The sequence below is a fragment of the Patella vulgata genome, chromosome 2 (assembly GCF_932274485.2).
Source record: "Patella vulgata chromosome 2, xgPatVulg1.2, whole genome shotgun sequence".
Classification (NCBI taxonomy): domain Eukaryota; kingdom Metazoa; phylum Mollusca; class Gastropoda; family Patellidae; genus Patella; species Patella vulgata.
Window position 1 is genome coordinate 25,312,495 of NC_065880.2, and position 25,745 is coordinate 25,338,239.

The 25,745-nt window shown below is 32.6% G+C and overlaps 1 protein-coding gene across 3 annotated transcripts in view; it reads left to right on the top strand.

Moving 5' to 3' along the window:
* Window positions 1–25,320, top strand: part of LOC126810728 (pro-neuregulin-1, membrane-bound isoform) — a 71,342-nt gene extending 46,022 nt beyond the window's left edge. For 2 of the 3 annotated variants that reach the window (XM_050535951.2, XM_050535949.2), the window contains exons 4-8: window positions 12,434–12,539; window positions 17,617–17,687; window positions 20,391–20,493; window positions 22,127–22,283; window positions 23,478–25,320. In XM_050535951.2, coding sequence (XP_050391908.1) covers window positions 12,434–12,539; window positions 17,617–17,687; window positions 20,391–20,493; window positions 22,127–22,283; window positions 23,478–24,515 — 1,475 coding nt within the window. In that variant the 3' untranslated portion in view covers window positions 24,516–25,320. Of the gene's footprint in view, window positions 1–12,433; window positions 12,540–14,444; window positions 14,510–17,616; window positions 17,688–20,390; window positions 20,494–22,126; window positions 22,284–23,477 lie in introns of all 3 variants that reach the window. The other variant, XM_050535950.2, reaches the window with a different exon arrangement.
* The last annotated feature ends 425 nt before the right edge of the window (window positions 25,321–25,745 follow it).

Below are 25,745 nucleotides of genomic sequence, written 5' to 3' on the forward strand. Positions count from 1 at the left end.
TGAAGAGAACAGGTGGTTTTAATTGGGAAGAGAGAAATCACTGCTATCAGCTGATAAACTATCTAACCTTGTATGTTAAAGGCAACCCAGGTACAAATACACGAACATATTAACCTTACAGCTAATTGAAGGCTATATCACATAAATATTGTTAACATATGATGTAAATATTTAATGATTTCTGATTGGCATCATGATTATAAGACAGTTGTCTTATGTTCCACTGATTTATCCAAACAAATAACAAAGTAACGAAAAGCTATAAATCACAGCATTAATCACAGTTGGTTCCATTCATATTGAACACTATTATATTGATTGATTGAAGTTGTGTATGATGACATGGGGTTAGTCACCACCTAGGTTACGTAAAAGTAACAAGATTGGAAAACCTTGGTTATTGTTATGAAACTAAAGTCGATGTTAAGACGAAGATTAATGCAAGTAATTGGTTTTAAAATAAATAAAATCCAGACGCATATTTTCTTTGGCGAGTCGTGAGGCGGTGCACGTAAAGTTGGAAGGGATTCAGAAGCTGAGTCATGCCAATTGAAGCGGTTTAAGGAAAACAGATCGCAGAAGGCCACATTACCGTGAATTGGCCTTAAAGTATAATCACACACAGATCAAAGTCGAAAAGTGCAGCAATGAATAGGAGTCAAGAGATTTACTTGAATACAAAACAGATGCTTCTCTGGTTTTCTCTTAGTTAATACTTCTATCAATTGTTAACATACAGTCATTATAGGTCGTCGATCTTATAAATAAACACCTGAAATTGGGTTAGAAAGGGCTTCAGGTAAATAGGTAGTATATATAATAGACTGTACATCTCTATTGGTACTATATGATTTGTCCTTCTGGGTACTCTCTGTTCAATTAAATCTAAGATTTACACTACAGTACAAGATCTTTATGAGGCCAAACATGACCTCTGATTTGATGAAGATTTAAAGTAAAATTTCCCTCATAGCTCACTGCCTGGCATGTCACTTTAAACACAAATTTATATATTTCAGGAAAAGAAACATTTGCTTATTATTTGGTTTAGAAAATATTTAAGGTTTTAATAAAAGGTTATAATTATATTGAATTATAAAGTCTAAAAGGATGGGGAAACTTGTTATGGCATTTATGATCTTTTGGTTATATGATTCTTTGAAGAGGCATTACAAGAATAATATCATATTCAAAATAACTCTAGACATGATTAATTATTGAAATTCTTAAGAACTGGTCTATTTAGATCAAAACATATTGTTCACAGGCATCTGTTGAATGTCAGAAAACCACTATAAACGTTAAAATTTATATAACATTGATGGATTGAGAGATATGTCTCAAATTTTGAATGCAATCTAATTTGAATACGTCTGATATAACTGTGTAATGAAATCACAGTGTGTCAACCAGCGACGATCTCAAATGTCTCTTTAAAAGATATTGTCCTATAATCAGTTTTAGTTTTTAAAATAATTAATAGAATTTGAGGCATTGCATCAAGTAAAATATTAAATCAGTAATTCCACTCTATAAAATATTCAGAAAAGCAAAGCTTACCTGTATAACACTATGACCAGACATGACTTGACATATTTACTAGACTATAAAAAAGAATTAGCCTATGTGACCAATAAATGTATACACAGCCTTCATTTTCTTTTCAACAATAAGTTGATATCAAACATTATTTGAAAGAAACTCTGGGGTAGTAAAGAAAATAAATATTCCATTGAATTATTCCTCCCTTGTAGGGGGGGGGGCAAATGGTTGGTGTGTGCGCACTGTATCATAAGGTCTGTCATTGAGTCAACTGGCGTGGTTTTGATTCCCCGGTTGTACATGACAAGGAGGAGGGTCGTCTGTCCAACCTCGTGGGTTTCCTCCGGGTCCCACTGCTAAAGACTCCTACGCGCAAGGGAATTATTGAAATAAAATTGAACCATGTGTTAGTCCCGAAATGACCTATTTGTGTCTAGTGGACGTTAAACACATTTCCCTCCCTCTCTCTCCACACTCGAAGATTGTTTAGTGAATTTACCGAAAGTAGTCCTTGTGATATTCGAGTATAAAATGAATTGACCAGAATTTATTGAACAATGCCAGTTGGGAGTAATTATTATAAATCACAGTCCCAGAAATAATTAATTAAAGTGGGCAAACTGTTCAATGGTTGAATTCATTAGTGAATATAGACTATTAAATCATATAGAAATCAGCTGAGAAACAGTTTTGTACTTTTGTATTTGGCATCCTGTAACCATGATATGAACCTTTTATTTGTAATCCACTTGTTGCTTTACAACACATTTAACATCCATATTAAATAACCCAGACAAATCTAGAATGTGTTTTAATTCGGTGACAGACATGTCAATGACACATTACCGACTTTGATGTTTTCCACACACCAATTCTTCAATCATTATAAGCTGATACAACAAGTTAACTCTTATTTACTTTAAGATGTAATGATATAGATGTTGGTAGGTAATTAGCCAGAAATATTTGCACAACATTTTGTAACTATTGTCGAGTCACAGTGCTAAATTGCAAATCCTACAGTTGGTTGACAAACAAAATAATGTGTTTCATTATATTACAGTCTCTGAAGGTCTTTTGAGGGATTTTTAATCCCTTGCAAATTACAGTTTTGTGGAGGTTGAATCTCTAAAAGGAATATTAATTAAAGAAATGTCAGTATATACACAAAGATATGATAAATTCGACAACCTCTGCAGACAATATAAACAAGATATGATTAGGATTTGTATTATATTTTATTTAAATTTGACTTCCCTATAACTTAGCAAGATTTTATGTTGGAGCTATGCTATCGTAATGGAATATTGTCACATAGACTCTTGGCTTATTATATTATTATCATGAATGTTCATTTTCATGTCATTTAGAAATAGATTTATCTCAAAGTATATCATCATTGGCTATATGCAGTCACAACATGTTGGACAGAATCGTAATTTATTGTCTCCAAACCCCCAATTCCCAGTGATTATCAAGAGAAAAGTAGAAACCATTTCCAATATACTTGCTTAATATTCCCAGAATGAAAATAAAGATGTGTTAGTGTCTAGAGACATGATAGATAAGAACAATGTTTAAGACAGTTGAATGTAATTAACAAATAGTTCAATGGTCTGAGAATTGTGTCTCATGTCAGGAGAAAAATGATTTGATATAAATTATGATTAAGAAAAATAAGGTTTTATTAAATTTATATGTGGCTTTTTTTTTCTGATCATTGTCTTTAAGAATTAATTTTGATTGCATGGCTAGGAAAATTGGTCTAGTTGTTTGGATGGAAAAAAACTGAGATCTATGTACTCTTGACAGTTGATGAAAAAGGCACTGGTTGGGCAAAAATTCCCCCTCATAGCATACTCCGTCTGGGGGGGGGGGGGTTGGATGGCCGAATGGTTAGCATGTGCGTGCTGTATCATACGGCCTGACATTGAGTCAATTGGCATGGTTTTGGATCCCAGGTTGTACGTGACAAGGAGTTGGGTCGTCTGTCCAATCTTGTGGGTTTTCTCCGGGTCCTCCGGTTTCCTCCCACTGCTAAAGACCCCTACACGCAAGCAAATTATTGAAATAAAATTAAACCATATGTTAGTCCCGAAATGACCTAGTTTCTGTCGAGTGGACGTTAAACCCGATTTCTCTCTCTCTCATACTCCATCTTGTATGCTCATCTTCATAAGCACCGTTATATAGTGCTAAAAATTAAACTCATTTCATTTAAGTTGAAGTTGACAAAATATTTGGTTGCTGACCTATTACCCAATTTGTGACTGCACATAATTTTAGCTATTAAAAGTTGAGGGCTAACTGTAAGAACAGGAGATGAAGCAGTCCTAATATCACTTGATGAAATGTTCATAATGATTCCTTCTATTTGCAATCATCCGTGAACTGATGCTGATGAAGCTACATTGTATCTTGCCACGGTTTTATTTATTCTGTCTTGGTGCCTGTATATAGTCAATTAAGTCACCATGGTATTTCCTCGTTCAGTCCCATAAACAGACTCTAGGTGCCTATGTTATTTATTTTAGTTCAATGTCTCTGTGGTTTGAAATTATTTTGTATTGTGTTGAAGCAGTAGATGATTGGATTATGTAAATAGATGTTTAAGCTTATCAATTACACTTAGCCGTTAATCAATCACTAATCACTCTGTTGCTATTTTAGTTTAGTGGTGGCTACAGATACATGTAGGTCCTGGAAACCAAACACCAGCGCTACACTGTGGCAACAAGATATAAAAAAAACTATTGATCATTCCAGAGGGTGCTAAAAGTATTCTGTTAAAATATCAATGTAATGGATTAAGTGTTAAGTATCATATTAGTGATTTGGTATAAAATCACCATTGTTTTGGGTTGTGAACAGAATATTCATTACCCTAGCTGATCTAAGGCTTGTGAAATGAGGACATGTTTGGTTTACTGAAATAGGAAAGACACAATTTTCACAACAAATGGACTTCACCATAAGAGTTTCTATTATTAAGAGCAGTTAATGAAGTATATAGCTGTAAAGGTATGTCTGGCGCATAGCATATGAAAACTATGCCACGCATACGCCACAACTGTTGGCCTAATATATGGAAACCAAATACATTCATTCAAAATTGTTTTTATTTTTAGAAAACCTGGCCTAGGTAATATATGAAAGTACTAGTTCTAGTGTCATAGTCTGTTTTAGAATAATACATAGATTAATGGTTAGATTCAAGGTAATATGTAATTAGTGACTGTCATTAGCCAGCTAGGCATATTAATATCATTTAGATTTATGTGAAAAACTAGGAAATCCTTCTTCCTGAGGCTAGAATTTGGGCAATGGCTCTCAATAATTAGAGATACATAATCTTATATGTTTGGTGTAAAGTCAGATCCAATAGATGAAGCTATAAGCAGGATGTGCAAATGTTTGGTATTTACAGAAGAGATAGAAATCATTCTAGGAAGAGATCTAGAAATAATACTAAGAATTCTTGCCTGAGTTCAGTGTATAAAGATCATTCTAGAAAGAGATCTAGTAAAATAGCAAGCAATTCGTGGATGAGTTCAGTGTATTTTCTGTGCATTAATAGCAAGAAGAAAAATACTGTTGATAAAGGTGGTTGGATTGGTTAACTTTTGATCATTTAATACATTTCTGAAAGTGTTTCTTGTGTTGCTAAATGTACCAAGAATAATAGTTTGTGTGTATGTAGATCACTAAATTACAGTCAATTGTCATACCAAATCAAGGGGAAGCCATTTATACATACATGTATGGTTATAATGAAAGTTTATGATAAATTAGTCTTTGTATATGATGTTTATTTTAAAAAATTTAAATTTTGCATTTGTCATAATGGAAAGCGTCACATTTATTTCTATTATCAAACATTAATATAAAAATATCACACATTAATATATTATTGTGTGCAAAGTAAAAGTCACAAAAAAAAACCATTTTATCAAGATAATGTCATTCCACTTTTCACGAAATGCTGAAAATATGATTTATTATCGTACTGCCTTTCTAGAACTAGAATATATATATGTCGAAAGATACCAAAATAAACAGATAAGGGAGTTGAAAATATGAATATAAATACATGTGATATTAATCTCAAAACTTATCCATTTTTCTAAACGCGTCATGCACTTGTAAGTTATTTGTACATGAGAAATTTATCTGGATGTATGTTTAACGATACTACTTTCATGTGTTACTATAGTTGTAGCTGTCGAACGGGTTACGTAGTACATGTCATCATAAAAGGTGAATCTTGGTTTTTCAATATCTTTTGGTAACACACTGTGTGTTTTATGTGCATTTTTAGTATTTATCTTAAAATTGTTATCCTAGTGAATCGTTTATCAGTGCAGGTTCTCATCTGTGTAATATAGTAGATAAATACATTTTATTCAGAATAGACTGCTCTGCCAGGATGTTTGGCATAATTATTAAATGAAATGAATGGGACTATCAGAGATCTTTCTTACATAAATTATTTAAGTTTGATAGGCAACAAAAACATAAATATTTTTTTAAAAAGGTTATATAATACGATAAATGCAGTCTGTATAGAGTTCATAACTGTAAACAGCAGACGGAAAATGCAAATAGGATGAATATCAATATAAAACTGCAAAATGTGAAGCTTAAAAAAATGTTATTATCATTATGGTAAAGCTAACCATTATTTCTTTAATTACCATACAAATTATTTAAATTCATAAAAAATGACATTGAAAAATAATCATTGCCTATTTATTTTATCTTTAACTTGAAAAATAATTAACCATTTACTAATCTCAAAATAACCAAAAATATTTCTCTCCTATCATTTTGAAGAATTAGTCATCATCAAGCGCATATTTAGGTGGTGAGCTGAGTAAGCACCTCTAAGATTCACAAAAAATTAAACAAAATCTGTAACAATCATAATATGACATGAACTTGTTTTCCGGTGAGATAACGATAGGCGAACAACTATATAGGCGATACGTTTTATGCATTTGATTACTTATGTTGGAGTGTGGATGGGACCCTAGATTTGGAAATGCACCCACCCCCTACCCCACCTCATTCACAACTTCTAGATCTGCTACTGATCATCATGAATAAATGTGAAAAGACACAGTTACAGATATGATTTGTGTTGAAAACATTTAAGAAAGGGAGTAGAATAAAAAATTAACTAGTCAATCGAGGCTGAATTAACAATAACTTAATTCTTGTGTGTTTGATTGGTAGTTTTATTTGTTATAAAATGTTAAAATTGTTTGGATTATTGGCGCCAAAGTTCAGTTTGTCTGGATTACCAACAAACATAAATCTGGCCCTGCTTTTAGATTTATTATGACTAGTGGAGTAACTAGACTACAGGTGTGAGGAAGATTGAGATGTTTTCTAGTTAATACTATCAGTTGTACTAGCTGTAGTTGTAGTACCCGTAGTTTTATAGTAGATGTTGTTATGGCTTAAAGTATGGTTTTCACATTTACACGTTGATGTGCCTCAGAGACCGGTCATCATATACAGATTAATACTTGGTGGTATTTAATGGTTCTTGTAGATCTCCTGATGAGCTTACCTAAACAGACATAAGAAACATTATGTCTGCTACCATCATTTTCCAAGAAATTGATCCCCATGAATTTTAACATATTGTCAGTAGTTTGTCTTAGAACTGCTTTGAACTTGATGCCTCCTGGAATTGTCAGGTTCTCTGCGATATGTGGTTTGACGCTTGTACTCTTACTAATGGCAGGTGAACATCAACTTTGTGCCAACAATATAGTATTAAGTATTTTGTTGCTTTTTACAGTAAGGCCGGTACTTAAAAGATCTTTTATGGCCCTAAATTGCAATTGATGAGCAAAGTGAAAAAAAAGTCTGTTATTTTTGCTAATGTTTATGAATAAAGCAAGAAAGAGAAAGTCCGTAAAAGATGTTTATTGTGACATTTATCTTGACTATAAAACACTCATAAAATATTCATGTACAGTAATTTTACAACTGTTCACACAATGTACAGCTCATGTTTTTGATATTTATTTCATATGTATGTTATTTTCACATGGTTTCTTCATTTATATATAAAAGATTTTCATTTTAGCAAAAAAGCAATATTTGCTTTAAACAAGTATATAAAATGTACATTACCAAGAACTAAACAATATACCTGAATGGACTTAATATAAACATATATTAAGTACTGGTAATTGTTATATTTTTATTAACATTATATAATAATAACTGTAAATTAATGATGTGTAGTTGCTTTTTACTCCAAAATAAACATGCTAACAAGACAAACATAAAAATAAAATGTGTGTTGCTTGTTTTCCTCTTTTAACATTTGTATCATAGTTTGTTTTTAGGATAATTGTGCATTGATACCTTCTTATTTGAATTCAAGAAAAATTAATCATTTTAAATAGTTAAGTTTGGTTGGATAATATTACACAGTTTTATCATGGAAATTGATATTTGGATATTCAGTATGATCTTATTAAAGTCAAGTATAAATCTAAGGATACAATGACTTGGTCTGCTGATTTTCTTTTTGCTTGTGTAGTATGATTTATACACCCGTATATATGAAATAGATATAAATTAATAATTGGTAATTGGGAACATACAAAATAATTTGAATATTATCATACTTATTATCAATGTTTGATATCCTGCAGGCATTTTTGTTTCACATATAAAATAAATAATGAAAAATATTATTATATAGATAAGGTCACCCGTTCTACAGATGGTGGAGATGACTATAAGTTTTACTCTTTTTATATAAAAATTGGGAAATTGTTAATGTATCATCAAGTTGTTGTAATCATCTTATAATTAAGGATGTGTAATACTACTGGTGAGTTATTAAACTTCTAATCATCAACTTATGGTTTTATCTATGAAGAACAGATGTAGAATTACCTTCTTTTATTGAATTGGTTGAGGCTGAGTTCACAAAGTAATATGATTGTAACTTTCGAGTACATTCAGCTTGTATAGTCATTGCACAATGTCCTCATGCTTCTTGAGAGGTTGGTGGCTTGCAGGTCTAAGGTAAAGTTCTACAAGTCTTAGGTATTTTACCTATGAATATGGTATTTACCAAGATGTAGCTTTGTTAGCTATAAAAGAACATGAAATTAGTTGATATTTTGGTCTGAAAATTGACCTAGCTGTGATGACTGAATACTATTTCTCACTCTCCTTACGATATTCCTTAATAAGTTGTATTTATCAAATTTATTTATTTATTTTGAAAAACAAATACTGGGGGTTCACAAGAACACTTGTTGAGAACCCACTGTCTATAACTAACTAAACCCCTGCAGTTTTTCTAGACCATTACAGCTTTCTGAGCGATAAGAACAGTAAAGGTGTACACGTTTTACAATATATTGGCAAAATTTGAAAAGATTAAGTTGATAGATTTGATTTATCTGGTCTAAACATCTTGAAATTCAAGCAATATTTGTTATTACACACTCACAAAAAATGAGGATAGTTGAATTTTGAGTTAATTTAAATTTTGGGGTAGGATATAGTTGATTCTGTTTTTTTAAAAAAAAAAGATTTTGTTTAGTCTGGAGTCAGTTTATGATTTGTGTGTGTAGTGAGGTATTACTTAGAAATATACATGCATGTAGACATGTTGTGAAAGGAGGAAATCATTTCATTAACTTTTTACCAGATATCTAGACAGATCATCTGTCTGCTTCACAAAGCTTCAAAAATCTGTTCTGTGCACCTTTTGATGTAATTTGAATAAAATGGATACAGTTGATTACTCTAGATTATTGTTCCAACGTATATAAACTTCAAGGTATGATTTGATACCAACCATTAAGCATTTACCTTTTCGCTCCCAAAGATAATGTAAAAAAAAAATATTTCAATAAGTGGCCTATCTTTTTACTGAGATTTTATCAATTACGAACTTAATTCTTTATATTAAAGTGATTTTGATTGCTCTTTTTGGGGAATGAATTTTCTCTAATAAAACATTATTATTCTGATATCGAAATTCCTGACAATGGTCTCTTGGGAAATTAAATTTGCCAGACAATATTTATAAAATTCCAATTTCCTCAGTACAAAATTTACAAACTTTTCAAGTTGAAGATTTTATGAATTTTTTGTCACTTTTATCTAACAAATATGAAGTCCATTAACATATCAATTCCATTGAAGTTTACTTTTAAGTCTGACAAAGGTGACAAATGTTGCCCCAGACTGTGTCTGCTTATTTGAGTAAAGTGCTCCATGGAGATTTAAATGGTGAGAATGTTTATAAGTGAGTCAGGCTGATTTTTTTTTTCAAAATAAAATTGATTATTATACTGTATTCTGTCTGTTAATATTAATTGATAAATCATGTTTATCTTGCATGATAAGTAATTTTAATAAACATTATTGTCAGATTTATTCGGAAGAATTATATAATGCTTTTTTGTTAATCGTCATATCATAGCAGCTTCAGCATTTTTAATGATTTATTTATTATTTTTGGGCTTACGATTTCATGGAGAATGTTTTTTGTAGGCAGAAGTAGAGGTAGTTATTAAAGCCACATGTTGTAAAATTGGAAAAAATGATTCCAACATGTTTATCATATCAATATGTTAGTTTGACCCGAGACTTGTTTCATTATGGGATGCTGTGGTTTGAATTTTCTTTTACCTTGTGTTTTTTGGCTCTCATAAAACATACTGTGTGGTTGCCTTTGGTGGGTCTTGGTTACCATGAAATCTGAATGTTGGATTAAAAGTAGACAATCTTCCGATCAGGTTTCTCAGTAAAATAGGAAGAACCAGATCAGAACAGCGAATAACAAGAGTTTGACGTTGGTGGTTTAATTTGTACTCTCTGATCTCCAGCTGTAGACTATCTTATAGCACCTTACCATAATCAACAAATATTTTCCTTCAATCATATTTATTCTCTATCATCACTTTCTGATGTCAGAGGGACGTTTTTAAAAATCTTGTTCCTAGAAAATCTGGTTATCAAAGAACAAAATAATAAAGCAATCTTTTAGAGTTAGATATGAATGATGATGATATGCACGCTCTGTTCTTCTTCATTATGAACATATGTTCATTACTGGTAAATGTCATTTGTACAATTTTCCCCACTTACAGTAATGAGGTTGAAACTAAGAACAATGTGATCAGTTTAGTATCATGGAAATAAAATTCAAGGGACTTTAACAGACCCTCAACTTTATTTTTTTGGTTGAACTTAAACGGGGATAATTTATACTCTTTTGTTAAGGTATCCTATCTTTGAAGGGCACTTTAAGGATCTGGTGTTTTCATTTTAGTATTAAGATGACTAAATTCATAGGGTTTCAACTAGTCCTTTCATCCAGAAAATATTCTATGAATATTAGTCTGGATGCATTGTCAACATTTGAGAATAATAGGTCATTGGCTGGATTATCCGGTATTTTACATTATTATTAATAAAGTCTAAGGGAGCTAACTAGTCCTTAATAAGATATGTTGACACCCATGAAATTAATTAAGAATGCCATTTCAGAAAATCCATTTGATTGCATTGCCAGTTCAATATCCAACACTCTTATTTTTTTATTGTAAAATTTCTCTCTTCATCTGCCATATCAATGTTTTTTTTTAATTAATCCTAATTCTTCATCACGATTCATGTTTGTTTATATCAGTGCAAGAATTATGGGATTTATTGCGGGAAGGGGCACAACTCTTACTTGACTTGGCCAAAGATACTGGATAATCAAAAACATAAAAAAACAAACTCCTAGTTACGCATGGGCAGTGGAACTTTTCGTCAAATATTGACAATGGTCCCAGACCCTTCATACGTTGAAGACTAGGAGGTTCTGGGTGACCGAGGCTAGGTTTTAACAGATTCTCAACGCTAATTTTTGACTATTTTTTTTTAAACTTGTTTTCTTTCGCTCCATGCATTAAGCTGAGGCTAACTTTGTATCCTATCTTTGAAGTGCACCTAAAAAAAGCATTATGTAAGATTTAGATAGCTATTCTTGCTATAATAGTTCAAAAATAGATAATGCAAAATGAATATATTGAAGGTTTGACAAGATGTGTGCATTGATTGTAACCATTGTACTAATTGTTCAAATCTTAGCCTCGCATGTCCATTTTTAAATTAAATCATTAAATGGCCGAACCATTTGAATCTGCTTAATATCAGAGATATTTGATGGTATCGAGGGTTGATTATGGTCTTGTCATGTTAATAACTACATGTAATTAATAGTTTATGTAACATTTAAGGCCTAAAGAAAGATCTGCAATAGGCAGATTTAGCTCTTGCATAATGTCTGTTTAAGGATGTAGTATGATTTTGCTCTGATCACATAGTTGAAAATGTTCTATTTTGGTTAATGTATATAAGATGAATTAAGGTGATTTAATGTGTTTCAAATCATGGATTCAGAATTCAGATCAATATGTACAGGTTCTATTAATTGAGAGAAATCGCACAGTTTAACCAATTGGCTTGCTTCCCAAAAAAAGTGTAAAGTCAGTAACATTGGTGAGTTATCTTTGCTAGAAATGTTAGTTCATTTACGAAGCAACACAACCTTTTGATATGGAAAGAAGTTTCCGATTAAGCTACAAATATGAAGTTAATATGTTTGATAAGCTTCAAATGTAGGAACGGTTAAATGTGTTTTGTCAAATATAATTGAATTAGTTTGTGATTTACAGACTATTTTGATAGAGAATGGCTATTTCACATAAAAACAACGCCATATCATTGTGTTCATTTGTTTTGGATTTTAAAAACCACTGCTACATTTATCTCATGTTACAATATAGAATGTCAGATTTTTGTCAAAGGCTTGAATAGATGAATAAGAAATGAGTTATGTTTTATATTTCAGTTAAACCAAAGCAGATGGAACATTTATTGTGTGATATTCAGACATATTGTCTCAATGGTGGTACCTGTCGATACATACCAACTCTTAATAACACCACATTTTGCGAGTAAGTTAAAATGCATATCATAGTGCTTTATCATGTAATATACTGAATAATTACCACAGCTAGAAACAATATTTAGTGTAAAAATAATGTAACGATTTTTTTTTATTGATATATACATGTATATTTAAAATTGGACATTTAACTGTCACAATTTATTTTCCATTAAACTTCATATTTTTTGTTTAATGTTGAAAAGTTATGATTAATGATATATATAATAAATGGTAGTTTTACTGACATTTAGATGATAAACTCTCATGTAGGTGTAGGTTAAACCAGCTGTCCCATTTTACTGAGCATTCCTTATATAAAAGTCTTTGAATTTTTTGAATAACCTACTTGGAAATTAAATCCTTTATGGCCAATTTTGCAAATTTTAATTCTTATGGAGGAATGCCTGTAAATTTCAATCTTGAGACAAAAGTGGAGTGGTTGTTTTTATATGGCTTCTACTAATCTTTTAAAATAAAAATGCTACTAGTCATACATGTAGATATTAAAATATAAGGTAAGTATAGTAGACCATGATCACTTTCCAAATACATCAATCCACGGATATCCTCTACATGTCAATTTTATTATTCTTCAGTGTTCAACTGAATGCAACTGAAAAAAGTTGACCTGAGCGCCTCTAAACTAGTTCCAGTCAGTTGAAACCAGTTGCCCATGTTTAACTTTCTGCAACTTTCTTCAACTAGTGGCAGCTAGTTGCCATGGACATGAGCGCTTTTACAACTGGATGCAACTCGTTTCCATGGAAATAACTTCACATGATAAGAGACATGTGTCATGTGACTTTATAAACAGGCAAAATGGAAGCGAACAAAGGCATCAACTTTTGAAATGTCAATTATGTTGACAATAATGTAGTAATAGAACTGTGGCAAGACTGACCATGTATTTTGGGTTCTTCTTCTAAGGTATTCGTTATTTTGTTGATCACGTGATAAATAACAGTCACATGCTAAGTCCAATTGCTATCATGAGCGCTCCTAATTCAGTTGCCCTCAGTTGCTTTTTTGATGGGCATAAAACCACTTGAAACTGGTTGACATAAGCCAGGCTTTATATGGTAATACCCCCGCCCAGTATAAAATTTCGTTCTGAATGGTGGGCAAGGCATTACACAGACAAATAGGTTCCACAAGTTGGTGTGCAGATTATAGGCTGTAATAAGCATCAACATCAATGATCCATGTAATGTTTTGTTTCTGGTACAATATACCACTGTTATTTGAATACAGTCTAGGAGATATCATTTGACGTGTAGAGGATTCTGGTGAACAGTCCTAGTTGACATAGACATAGTGGTTCCCAAAACCATTTAACAACCTTATTCTTTATCTTATTTAAGCAAAAAACATGATAATAGGAAGATAGAAATGATCTCATATGAAGCTTCGAATGTTGTAGATCAATGTGATTTAGTCTATTGACTGAGTTTCATATATTTGCATTTGTATTAAAATTTTCAAAAAGGGTGTTGTAAAATTAATATTTCAGACAATAATTTCACTGGTTTTCAGTTGGCATGGCATGTCAAGGGATGGAATATTAAAATTTGGGAACCACTATTATTTGTATAACCAAGTCTGGAAATAAGGCAGCTGTCTGGCACAATTTCAGATTTGTCTTTTTTCTGTGTTTTTAATGATAAATATTGGCTGACATTTTGTCAGGTATGTCTAAAATCATCATTTCCAGACTTGTATATGGCCTTAGAGATTTGTTTGTAGTTTGGCCTTTTAAGGGTTTTTTCCCTGTCTATTTTGCAGGCACTTTAATACAAACATTATCAATATTATAGATAATAAATTTGATTAATGGGAGTGGGATTTTTGGTATCTTATTCTATTTTTGGGGTTTAATGTTTCTGTCTTCTAATAATCACTATATCCTATACAGATGTCCAAAGGATTTCATAGGTCCACGATGTGAAGAGCGTGCTCCAGACGCTGTTGAGGATTTTGGTAGGAAGCAACATTATTTTCAGCATTATCGTTGGACCAACTCACCCGTTATCATCTTTGTGCATGGCATGCTAGAAACCATTGATCACATACATGTTTTATGGCGACTTCAATAAGATGCTAATTACTACTGCAACAATTCAATTTTCATGTTAATAGTGAACGTGTAGTCTAACTCTACTGAGATTCCAAAACACAGAGAAAATGTAGATTTTTTTTCCATTTCTTTATCTGAGAACTTGATTAAGTTGGTGAGAGAATAGTTTGTTGAAATAAGTTTCAAAAAAGAGCAGGCAAAGTTAATTAATAATAAATAGCATGTGAGTTTACAATTTGTGCATGGTATTTTTACATTTTGAGAAAATTTAAATTAAAAAATAAATGACATTTATAAAATTTTAATTTTTGAATGATTAAATTTGCTGCATGAATGTTCAAATAATTCAATTAATAATACATTAATTTAACACCTACCAATAGTTTTGGGAGAGTGGGTTGGTTTTTTTTTTTTACCTTTTATTGTTTGTGTTTTGAATTGAGTTTTTAAAAATTGATAACTGTATGTGATATGGTGATCTGGTGTGCCATGAACAAGGATTGGGCGCTCTTTTTGGAAGCGCAAAGTTATGCATAGCGTAGTTTAAAAAAACCTGGCGCGGCTCACATTTGTGTTGTACTAACCACACTATTAACAGCTTTCTGGCACTGCACAAGCAGCGTCCTAATAGTTTTAAACATTAATGGAATGATGGGTTGATAAATGTACCGTAGATATAAAAAATTAATGTCAGTAATTGTATAACATTGATAGTAATTAAATAGTAATGATAGAAGCAGATCTAGATGGGAATAGAAATTATACCATATCAGTGTATATATGTACAGATTAACATGTCCCAAATAGATTAGTACAAACAGATTAATGATTAATGATGATTATATGCCAACATTAATAATATTGGTCATGTGTTATTATAACAATGTTCAGTAATCCTGCATATCGTAGACTCCTTGTGTAGTTAAATAATGGTGCATGGTTTTTGATTTGTGATGGAAATTTATGTATTAAATCATTTGAATTATCATTTATAGATTTAACGATCATCATTTATACCACCATTAAGTCTCATATCATTGTCACCTGATGTAAGCTGATTGCTAATGTTATAATGATTGCTCAAGGACATTGCATATTGGATATAATCCAGTCCAAAAGAAGTTACATATTATTTATAAAAATTCAGGAAGTGAAGTCATTTTCTAATGTTATCCTGATTGCTCATGGACATGGTGTATTGGATATGATACAGTCTAGAATAACTGGCATGTCAATTATGAAAATTCAGGAAATGAAGTCACCTTTGTCTTTCTGAGTGAACAATAGTATCATTGGGCAGCATATTCTTGCTTAGCGACATTTCAGCTATCAAAACACTTCAACATCCTGCCAATGTCATTAATGCCATGCTTTGAACAAGAAACTATTCTCTTGTAAAAGCAGACTGAAATCAAAATCAATTGCATCATCAGTCAAATTATTGACTATCCAAATGGGTCTTTTCAACAATCTGGAGAAATCAGATGAGTTAACATTCTCTCTGAATCCAATTTATTAATTTTCTGAAAAGCATTTACGTTTGTTCCACAAAAACATGGTTAACCATTATCTCTTTCAAAAGAGAATTGTTTGCTAAAACAAAAATCTATAATATAATCATCAGGTAATGGCGGATGAAAAGGCACTTTAATATTGCACTCTCTGAGTCCTTACACACAAATAAAAACATGGACCCGCTATACCGTCTCGAGAAATATATCCCGTTTTGAGATCACAGATGGGATATAAAAGTCAAAATTTAAATGGGGAGATGCTTTTGAGGTTTGAGGATTCACCATTAAAAAGTTGGGTTCTGTTTTATGTCCTGGGCTGTTGAATGCAGATTCGTCTCACACACTGTAGAACTTAAAACCTGTTATCTATGCAAGTCATGGGTTTTATCCCAGTGAAGTATGTGGGTTGCCTGCTTAACCTCTGGGTTTTTCTGGTTGGTTCCCCCTTATCAGTGCTGACCGATGTAGGGCTTGACAAGTACAGTGCCTAGTTGTTAGGTTACAAAAACCTAAGGTTCGGTGAACATGTTAGCATGCACGTAAAAGAACCTTTTATTTTATTCATTTGAAAACTATTGAACAACAGGCAAGGCAAGTTGACAGTTATATTAATTGCTGTACATGTATGCTGTATGCCCGTTTTCATTATAGCCATGTATATGCAGAAAAGTTGCATGTTAAGCCCCATTAAGCCCCATTACATTCATTCATTCTATCTCTGTTTCCATGCCACAAATTTCCATAAATGTCTCCACTAAATGACTCATTGAGTATAGCACTTGCTTGCTAACCAAAGTTCCCGGATTTGATCATGGTGTTGACAGAGAAAGTTCCTTAGGATTTTCCAGCCCGGTTCACACCAATCTCAGTGGTGCAGGACTGAGGGATTGGCAAGGAAAGTGTCTAGTCATTGAGTCTGGACAATAAATAGAGGTCTGGTGAATACCATAGACAGGACGTCCAAGATCCCCTGACTGTTGAAAGTCAAATTAAGAGTAGGCATTAGCACTATTGTCAGGGCAAAATTTCATGAATAGCATGTGGTGTATGTCCATCTGCAATAGCCCAGTTAATATAGAAAAAAGAAACATGTTAAAACTTTTTTCCCACCAAATTTTTAAAAATGTCATGCTCCTTAAAACAGATGGTAATTAGCAAAAAGGTGACATGATTTATAAAGATGTTAGTTGGTGGTATATATGTATGATTGATTTATTATTAAATAAAAGTAAGCTATCAAATACAGACCTATAAATAATATATGATTTATGGTAAAGATTTATTAAGTATTTTCTCAACCATCATTCTTAATGTCTAGAAATATTATGATGTTGTTTTAATCACTCTCATCTTTTTGTAGGTTTTTTCTAGCTACAAGTTATTTACATGGCTTGTAGATTCCTCCCTTATTTATTTCTATATATGGTGTTAGTTAAATTTTGTTGTAATGTCACACTGTATGTACATGTATCATAGCCTTGCGATCTCAATGATAGGTGCCCTGTTGAGTGGGGAGGTAGCCGATGCGAACGATGGGACAACTACAAGCTAACCCGAGAAAGCAACCGTACGTATATAAAATGTCTGACTTTAAATCATATGAAGGATTTCTACTTACAATGAGTTTGATCTTGCAGAGTTTTTCTTGCATGAAGCAAAATCTGGACTTACAAAACTATCCTACAATAATTTAGGGAAAATCCCTAAGCATGCGTCAACTATAACTCACTGTCCAAACATTCAATATTGCATGAACAACGAATGGCATTTAAGCCAGTTCTTTATGGTAACTTGTACCCAAATACCTAGAAAAGGCATGATTCCTAACTCTCAACTCCAAAATATATATTTTCATCATTTCATTTTGACAATCTATCAATGCTTCCATCTGTATATCAGTTCTTATGAAAATATATATAATCTGCTTATCAATGTTTATTGCAGTTATACTAGGTATTATTAAGACTTTATAGCACTTTTTTTTACTAGTAAACTTTGAAATTACAGAATCTTTTAACATTCACTTAACTTCAAATAGATATACTTAAATCCACTCTGAAGTGGGAATTTAACTATTGGATCTTCACATCTTAAGATATTCTATTTTACACTTTAGCTTAATAAGCTTCTAATTCTTGCATATGAATCACCTGCTAATGAAGACAAATTTAAGTACCTTGACCATTTTGAGCTTGGCTGAGGCAATCATTTTGTCTAATAGATTTGGATGGTAACTCAGGTTAATTGCCAATAGGTACAAACTGAATTAGCACAGTGATATCATGTATATCTTCTAAAAGCGTTTGATTGACCTTACAAATAGAGATTATTTTTTCTACACATTAAACTTGTTTTTGGCGATTATACAAAAAGTATTGGAATACAATAGTCTTTCCTTTTTATATATATAGTACATTTCCGATTAAAAATACTAAAAAGGAATTATAAAAGCCTCTCTTCTTCGCAGCACTTTGGTCAGGCCTATAATAATTACCTTTTGTCACCAGAAATCCATCAATGGTGCAGTCTTGTAATATTATTTCTGTAACAAAAAATTAGTATATTTGCATCCAAACTTGTTGCATGTTTGCTGTGCTGTCAAAGTTTTACATGGCACATTCTTTTTCCATGTTGTGTATTTGTAAATTTACATCAAACCCTTGTTGATTTCTAATTAACATTTTTATTGTGTGAGTGATATCTCTTTAATTATTTCAATAGGCCTATTTTTATATATTTATTGTATAGTCCTAACTGATAATTGTAAAATTGCATCAATTGAATCATCATCAGATAGACTTTCAGTTCATACAAAAAGTAGACTTGCCAAAAAGCAAATTTGACCTCATCCTTTTCTGTCTTATAACTTCAGTCCTGCACGGAAGGATAACTCATTTTTAGCCATAGACATGGAAATCAATTAAGATGGCACCAAACCTAGTTTTTATTAAAAGAGCACATTTTTGCCCACATTTTTGTTAGATTTAGATAAGGAAAATGCCTTTTAGCCTGGAGGCTTTAATAGTTCTTCTGTCTAGAAATAGCTGTGCTTGATGAAGCTATTCTCAGATGATGACATTTCAAATAAATATTCAGATATACTATCAACTTAAATTGCTGTGATTTGCTGTTTGTATAGCAATACAGTAATGATACAGTAAGACAAGCTAAAAGATTTCTCCAGATTGTTCAAGCAAATAGAAAGATGCATATCCCATTTCTTTCTTGTTGATAACATATGTTGATCTTGGAATAAATTGTTAAAATATAAAATAAAAATCCAGTTGTTACGAGTGTGTTACTTTCAGTTGAAGCAGAATGTGTTTAGATAGGATTGGGGTGTAGTAAACATTATTATGTCCGGGTGCTATGAAACGTGCTTGCCTACAGACAAATAAAAGATTAAGATGGTTAACTGGAAAGTGATTTAGACCCAGTCAGACTATGAAAGTTAACCTATATTTATTCTGAAGAATAACATAAGAGGGGATCTGGTATTTTGTTTTTCATAAAATAAAGCCAAGATGGAAAAGGATAAAATCAACTAAAATTACTGGGTCATGATAAACCTAGACATCTTAAATACAAATACTACCTGTATTACATGAGCTGTTGTACTTTAAACTCTTTCACAATCCAATATCTAATCTATCCCTTATATTATTATAAAAACACATTCATAGATAGGATGTCATCTGTGCATTTTAATTACCTAATTGCCTCCTGAGGTTACCCCTGTCTCTGATACAGATTCTGTCCCATTTATTTGTTCTGATTTAGATTTAGTAATGCTTGATCCGTAAAGATACTGAATTTATATACTTAAAATGACTAAGTTGCTTGCCGCTTGTTTTGCTCACTTCAAAACGCTTCTCAATTATATATACAAAATTATTAAAGTGGGGACTTGTTGTTTAAGGCTACATAAAAGCTCTCTCACGATTGATATAAATGCAATGTACTTTATTTAAAAAATTGTTATTTAATTGAATATGAATATTGATAAAAAAAGGGATTATTTATTTAAAAAAGTAAAAATTGTTAAAGAATAATAATTGTCAAGAAATAGAAGTAGAGTAGATAGGTTTCAATGCTTGAGGATTGATTTTTTTGATGCAATTTAACACTTATTGATATTATTACAAAGTGAACAGAATTAAAGTAAATTTAAACTGTTGAAAATAAATACATATGCATTGTATAAAGCAATATAAATTCTTATTAGACATGGTTTTAAACTCTTATTTATACATTTTTTTCCCCTTTACAGGACAAGCCAAGATTTTACATGATCGTACTCTCATCATCGTTGGCATTGGCATATCCATATTGTTTTTTGTTATCATCTGTATAATTTCCTACTTCTTGTCCAAGTAAGTTACCATTGTATCACACAAATTCAACAGGAACCATGGTGGCTGAGTGAGTAAGACACTGGCTCACTAAGAAGGTTCCTCAGGCTTTACGGATGCGGTTTCCCCTTGTCCGTGGTGCAGGATGGATGGCCTGGCAAGGAAAGCCAAAGTCCTGTGTACATGTTGGCATGCACATAAAAGAACCATTGATCTTTGGAATTCGAAATAAGACTAAACCGTAGATCCACTTTCCAAATAAAAATTCCCTGATACATAGTCCATAAGCCCAGATTTAGCAGAAAAGTAGGAAGTTAAACCCCATTTCAATAATCTGTCATATACCTTTATATTTTTATACCCTGGCGTGGTTCCCCCCTTGTCAGTGATGCAGGACGGAGGGCCTGACAAGGACAGCTGTCTAGTCCTTCGGATGAGACGAAAAACCGAGGTCCAGTGTATACATTGGAATGCATGTAAAAGATCACTTGGCAGTTGGAATTCGATATAAGAGTAGGCGATAGTGCCGCTGGCCGGGCAAAATTTCCCTCATAGCCCACTGTATGGTGTATGCCCGTCTTCATTAGCCCAGCATAGGAGCAGAACAGTAGGACGTCAAACCCCATTGCATTTCATTTCATTTATATTTTTATACAGAAGATAGACATTTGTGTGATCAGAGATGTATTTGATCAACTACATTGTTGCTGCACAGATTAGGTTTTTTTAAGGATGTAGGTTAGGCATGCAGAAGTTGCAGGGCTCACGCTGTCAGTGTCAGTCGCCAAAGTCGCGATTTGCAATAAAGATATGAAAGTGGCGATTCAAATTTGATTTTTGGGTACTAGCGATTCTTTTTGAGAACTGGCTGCAAAAATCCTCAATCACAATCAGGGGGGGGAATACTATAAATTAATCAACTCGATGATAATCTGGATTGTGTCAAAAGAGTAATACCAACCAATTGTCTTGGATTAATGATTAGTTGATTGATAATTGCCAATGATATATATATAAAGCCCATCTCAAGTCATGCTACCTGAAAATAACCATAGGCCTAGTGTACACGCAAAACATAAATTTATAGAAAATTGGCAATACTTGAATGAGATTTTACGTGTAAATACTGAAAATATATTGTGCAATACAGTGTGCTAAAAGACTGAAATCACCAAAAATAAAATTTGATCTTAGTAAATCATCTCAAAACTGGGTTAATGTATTATGTAAAGACGGATTTTGTAATTTGTTGGATATTATATACCGGTAATTGTTTTGTAACAGACCTACCTGAGAAATAAAATTGTTACATGTTGTCTTTTTTATCACACATTTTTGACAGATAAAATATTCCAGTTGGCGAAAAACAAATATTACCTTTTTTTAATATAAAAATTATTATCCATTTTGCCAGAAAAAAATTGAAAGCCAGCGTGAGCCCTTGTAAGCTGGCATAATATCCAAGAAACATGTGATTCTTCATTACCAATTTTTACTCACTATTTGGTACATCTTACTCACATATGCCTCCATTAATTTTAAACATGTTAAATATGTCTATCTATGAGATAATATCAGACTACAGCTCTATGGTTTCATGATGACTATACAAAAGTTTGATTGCATTTTAAATATTACATTCTTTATTTGGCAGACGTCAGCGTAAGAAGTGGGAAAAAAGACAGCGCTTGAGATCATCAAAGAAGAACATTCCAGATTCATCTGTACCATTACTGGATGATGTGGATAGTAATTTACCCCGTCAACCACCTAGAGCCTTTCCCCCAAACATGCGACCAACAATTCACAAGGTCTGATTATTATATTTTTAATTTAAATTTAAACATGTCATGCCAGTTATACAGAAGGAGAATTAAGTCCAGCTAATGCTGATTGTTTGTCCAATATCAAAATTGTCTCCACATAGAACCCAATGACAACATGTGATGTTATAGGGATAACTGTCAGACACTGTTTATAAATAAAACCATGTGCACATGCTATAATAGCTATTCTTGGTACTCTGTAAACATGTTGAAGCTGAATACACCAAGAAAGTCTTTGTATTCAAGACTAATATAACACATGCTTATTGCTTTTTATACAGAAGATGACAACTATGATTTTTGATTTTTAATTGACGACAAAAGGATTGACAACAATCTTAAGCATTTTATCTGAGTGTGCTAAAAAAAATTACAAACAATATGTATGTTGTTTCATTAGGGGTTCCCAAATATACTCTTCAAAAAAAGAAACACAGCCCATTTGTTTTCGTTTGATTGCACCAAGACATGCAAGTTAAACAACTTTGCAAGATTTTCGCATGAAACCCAAATCTAAGGCCTTTAAAATCCTGGGGTTCTCGGTTTCAAAATCAGTTGCACATGTAAACACTCAACAACGCTATCGGTCTGGTCACAAGCAGGTGAATCCCAGACAGATGTAGCCAGGCTGCTGCAAGTTTCCCAGAGTACCATTTCTCGCCTTTGGGATAGGTACCAACAGCGAAGATCAACAATCCAAGCTCAGGCCAAACAAGATTTATCCAACCTGTTCTGGGTCATCACATCCGGTTGCGTCATTTGCGGAAACGGTTCATAACAGTGACTTCTACTGCAGCAGTAATTCCTGGATGTCGTAGGATCTCAGACCAACAGTCTGTAAATGCCTACGTGAAACCCGATTTCGAGCCAGAGACTATCCTTTAGAACTGCTGTTTCGAAATACGCTGTCACCGTCAAATCCGACTTCAATGGGTTCAGACACACAGGGTATGGCCACAGCAACGCTGGAGAATTCAGCGATGAGTCGCAGTTTGTGTTGCAAAGAGGCGATGGTAGAGCGAGTGTATACCGACAACGAAATGTCACTATGCGTTTCTTTTTTTGAAGAGTATATGATCAAAGGAATTTTGAATACTCAAAGACAAGAGCATATTTGTCTTTTGCTTTATTAAATATTAACATGACAGACATATTTATTTTCTTATTTCCTTATTTCAGAACACACAAACTGGGAATTCCTTGGCACAGATTTACCCCTGTATAGAAACGCACAATGAAACCAGTTTGATTGAGACCCCAGTAACCAACTCAATTGAAAAAGTTCAAGCAATCCCACTCAATAATATTCCACCTTCCAACCGCAGCAGAGCAGCTCGTGGTTCTCGTTCACGTCTTAAAGCTGTGTCTCTGGATGAAGCTCCAGAAAATGAAGCAAAAAGGTCATCTAAAAATCAGCCCACGAGATCTCGATCTGAACCAGATTCCACATGGAGTAAGGGTCTTGAGTTTTCTGGGAGCACACCCACTGACAGGGAAGCAAATATAACTATGCAAAATCCACCACTTTTCTCTGTTCCCAAAGAAGCTGACATGTCCTTGGATGAGATTGATTATCCAATGGAGCTAGCAGAAGAGGATGCTGATACTAATTATGCTGATCAAACACCAGGTGTCATTGATGTTCACGTCATGAATGACTTTCCCGATGAAGTGCCGAGTCCCATTACTGACCGAAATCCTCTTCTACAAAGTGATTCTGACAGTGATACTGAGGATGATCAGAGTCCGTTACCTGTTTTATACATCAGTGAGGAAGACGTACGAACATCATTAGATGACTTGCAAAACTTAGAAGCTGACTCAGATAATGTGAATGATACTCTCAGTGACCAGGAATTCCTGTATACAAGTGATAGTAATCGTTTTATGAATGGAACAGACAGTGATGTTGGTTCTCGTGCTAGTAATAGTAGTGAAAGTGCAACATCCTCTAGTGCTGCATCTGTTCGTTCACCCAGCTATATAATGTATAACTCTTATCAAGATCCCAATGTTGCTACAAGATCTTGGGATGAGCAAGGGATGCCAGTAGCAGACCACTTTGCTTACAACTCAATACCAGGTTCTGATTCAAATGTAATCGAGGATCAGTTTATGCACAAGCCTCCTGTTAGTCCTTCAAAGACCGATAATAAATATAATGTATATAAAAAACTTAAAGACATTCGTGATGATCAAGATGCCATACCTATATAAATATTCATTTCACATCTTTCAAATGTTGATTATATAATAAATAAACATCAGATGTTATATTGATAACATTGTGGTGCTGTATCAGTGAAATCCATCACCTGTGTAGTGTGTTATTATATGTACATGTATTGATAACAGCAGTTATAATTCTAGAATAGAATTAGTATGGTGTCAAATTGTGCGTTTAGGCTTATACTGCCATGTCATTTGTTTGTAATATTAGTTATATATTGTTTGTATTATTGTAATGCTTGTAATAAAAGACAAACATGTATACAGATATATGCATAATAATAATGTCATAATTCCTTCTTTAAAGTAGATAGCATGTTTAATAACTGATTTGATTCATTATGTTTCAGTCTTTATCTATATATAACAATTTATGCAAGTCATTACTTCATATTTTATTGATATATTCCATTCGAATCAAGATATTGAATTTGTGATTAGAATTCCAAATATTAGTCATTTATATCTGGCTATATTTGTTACAGGCATGTATAGCTAGTTATGAAGCAGCTGACTTGGTAAATATTTTGCATAAAACAAAATTACATAATTTTAACTTCTTAAATAATGATAAAGTATGACATTAATAGTATATGAAGAAGGACCACACTATACGTAAAGCAAAACGAACAAGATAAACTAAAAAGACATTGCAAGAAATAAACAACATAAATCAAGTGAATAGATCCAGGGTCAGCTGTAATCGTCCACTGCACTGTACAGTCCTGGGCCTGTAATGATACAGACTTCACTCAAAATGAAAAAAAAAAGAAACGATTTACAAGAAAGACGATTTACAAGAAAGACGTAACAGAAATAATGCGATCGATCTTGACAGAGATATTCTCTTGAATGGCGATAATCTGCCTGTTGACATCATGAGTTAGAAAGTCAAACAATTTTAGCAATAATCCAGATAGAATCTTGGAAAATGCTAAAAAAAAATACTTAAGTGAAGGTATATTGTCTCTGCTAAATTATTCTTTTGGCTGATATTTAGACAGCTATTATTAGAATCCTTGGTTTTATGAACAAATTACCTTTGAAGGAATATATCTTTAATGTTTCATTTAATGTACATAAAATAGTAATTGTATCATATCTAAGGATCAGTGCCAAATTATATTCAATATCTAATAGACTTGAATGTATAACTGAATAAGGAGAAGAGGTTATCTTTTTGTCTCCTTTTTAAAAGTACTTAAGACATTTAATTTA